The 2,360-nt window shown below is 55.3% G+C and overlaps 1 protein-coding gene across 1 annotated transcript; it reads left to right on the top strand.

Annotated features, from left to right (window-relative positions):
• The first annotated feature begins 340 nt into the window (after positions 1–340).
• LOC146326439 (POU domain, class 3, transcription factor 4-like) lies at positions 341–2,081 on the top strand. The gene has a single exon (XM_084718715.1). The coding sequence runs from the start codon at positions 495–497 to the stop codon at positions 1,581–1,583; it is 1,089 nt and encodes a 362-aa protein (XP_084574841.1). The 5' UTR covers positions 341–494; the 3' UTR covers positions 1,584–2,081.
• Positions 2,082–2,360: the final 279 nt, after the last annotated feature.

The following is a 2,360-nucleotide window of genomic DNA, read 5'->3' as shown; positions in this document are numbered from 1 at the left end:
TTCCTGTAAAAGTTAATAATTAGCAGTGGGAACTGCTCTTGGTTTGATTGTATCCCTCTAAATGAAGTGCTGGCACGTCTAAAATGCCATTGCGCTTTAATCTCCTCCTTCGCACGCGTTCAAGGGTGACAGGAGCAGCAATAAACTCGTGCGTAAATCAGTTGGAAACTTTAATTAATAAACAGGAACTGCGCTCCACGCGCACATCGCTCCACAGCCAGACCCACTGGACCAGTATCCCCACTCACTTCCGGTTCGACTGGCTGTAATTAACCCTTTCCTCTCCGCGGCTCCGCTGCTTCCAGAGGCGGAGGAGCGCGTATCTGCGTCGTCATTGGCTGACGCGCGTCGTCACCGCGCCTCGCTCGGTGTGTGAGTGGCGGTGGAGGCTGTCAGTCAGTGCCAGGCTGCTGCCGAGGCTCCAGAGAGAGGGAGATGTCAGAGGCTGAGCTGCTCCCTCGCTTCAGTAGCACTAGTGGGGTTCAGCAGCCAGCATGGCCACAGCTGCCTCCAGCCCCTACACCCTGCTCAGCTCCAGTCCCATGATCCACCCGGACAGCCAGGCCATGCAGCCTGCGAGCCCCTACAGAGGACACCAGAAACTCCTCCAGAGCGACTACCTGCAGAGCGTCCAGAGCAACGGACACCCGCTCGGGCACCAGTGGGCGAGCAGCCTGTCGGAGGGCAGCCCCTGGTCGGCCTCTATGGAGCAGCAGGACGTGAAGCCAGGCCGAGAGGACCTGCAGCTCGGTATCATTCATCACCGCTCCCCGCACGTAGCGCATCACTCCCCGCATCACAACAACCATGGCAACCACCCGGGCGCCTGGGGCACTCCGGTGTCCCACAACTCCTCCATCAGCAGCGGGCAGCAGATCAACATCTACTCCCAGACGGGCTTCACTGTCAACGGCATGCTGGAGCACGGCGGCCTCACGCCTCCACCCAACCCGCAGGGCCAAGGCATGCACCCGGGCCTCAGGGACACGCTCAGCCCCGAGCACAGCGAGCTCGGCGGGCACCACTGCCACGACCACTCCGACGAGGAGACGCCGACTTCGGACGAGCTGGAGCACTTTGCCAAGCAGTTCAAGCAGCGCAGGATCAAGCTGGGCTTCACGCAAGCGGACGTGGGGTTGGCGCTGGGCACGCTCTACGGGAACGTCTTTTCCCAAACCACCATCTGCAGGTTCGAGGCTCTGCAGCTGAGCTTTAAAAACATGTGCAAACTGAAGCCGCTGCTGAACAAGTGGCTGGAGGAGGCGGACTCGTCCACGGGCAGCTCGAGCAGTATAGACAAGATCGCAGCTCAGGGGAGGAAGAGGAAGAAGAGGACGTCCATCGAGGTGAGCGTCAAGGGGGTGCTGGAGACGCACTTTCTCAAGTGTCCCAAACCGTCGGCGCAGGAGATCACCTCGCTGGCGGACTCGCTGCAGCTGGAGAAGGAGGTGGTGCGCGTCTGGTTCTGCAACCGGAGGCAGAAGGAGAAGCGCATGACGCCACCGGGGGAGCCGCCGCCGCACGAGGGACCCTATTCTCACAGCGGGAGCGCGGGGGACAACTCTTCCTGCCATGATCTCTGACCACCGGGAGGAACCCCCCTCCCCGACCCACCCCCTGGGCAATGACTCTAGAGCGCATAGGGGCTGCTACGTGGTGGCACCTCCAAGCCGCCGCGCCTGTCCCGGTACAGACTCCTGCAGACGCCTCCAGCACTGAAACAATAACAAAAACAGAGATACCTGTTCAGCCTTTTTCTAACTGTCATCATGAGGGCATTACTCTATCAAAACGTCACATTTCTGATCACCTTCGGAGCCCGCCAAATTGTTTTCTACATCATCACGGATATAAATACAAAAATGTGCCTATAATAACCTGCCAGCGCCTTTGGTTTGTGTCACCACTTCTCATCAGCTCGATAATAACGATAAGAAGGGACTGATGCTTTGTTTTGATCTGTTTGGGCTTCTGTGGAGTGAAACAAATAATAATAATATCACTTTTCTTAAAGCTACTACAAGGAGCTTTCATGTTTGGTTAATTTCGGAGGCCTCAACACTGTAAAAACAACAAAATATGACGTCAAAAATAAAATGTAAATCTCCTGCTTCTTCTTAACCGACTAAACTTGCCTGAGAAAATGTAAAAACGGGCCAATTTAAATCTGATTTGAAATCCGGCCCGGTGACAGACTTTAAGAGCAGCTACACAGAAATAGCCAATACTCACGCTGATGTTCTCCTTAACTTATGTGGGTCGCATAGAGACATCAGTGTTAAACTGAGGCTGTTTCATAACCAGTTATAAACTCCTTGTAGTAGCTTTAATTGATTTCAGGCCATTTTACAGTCCAGCTC

The sequence above is a fragment of the Lutjanus erythropterus genome, chromosome 5, assembly GCF_056507025.1.
Source record: "Lutjanus erythropterus isolate fLutEry1 chromosome 5, fLutEry1.hap2, whole genome shotgun sequence".
Lineage (NCBI taxonomy): Eukaryota > Metazoa > Chordata > Actinopteri > Lutjaniformes > Lutjanidae > Lutjanus > Lutjanus erythropterus.
This window is presented reverse-complemented; position numbering and strand designations above follow the sequence as displayed.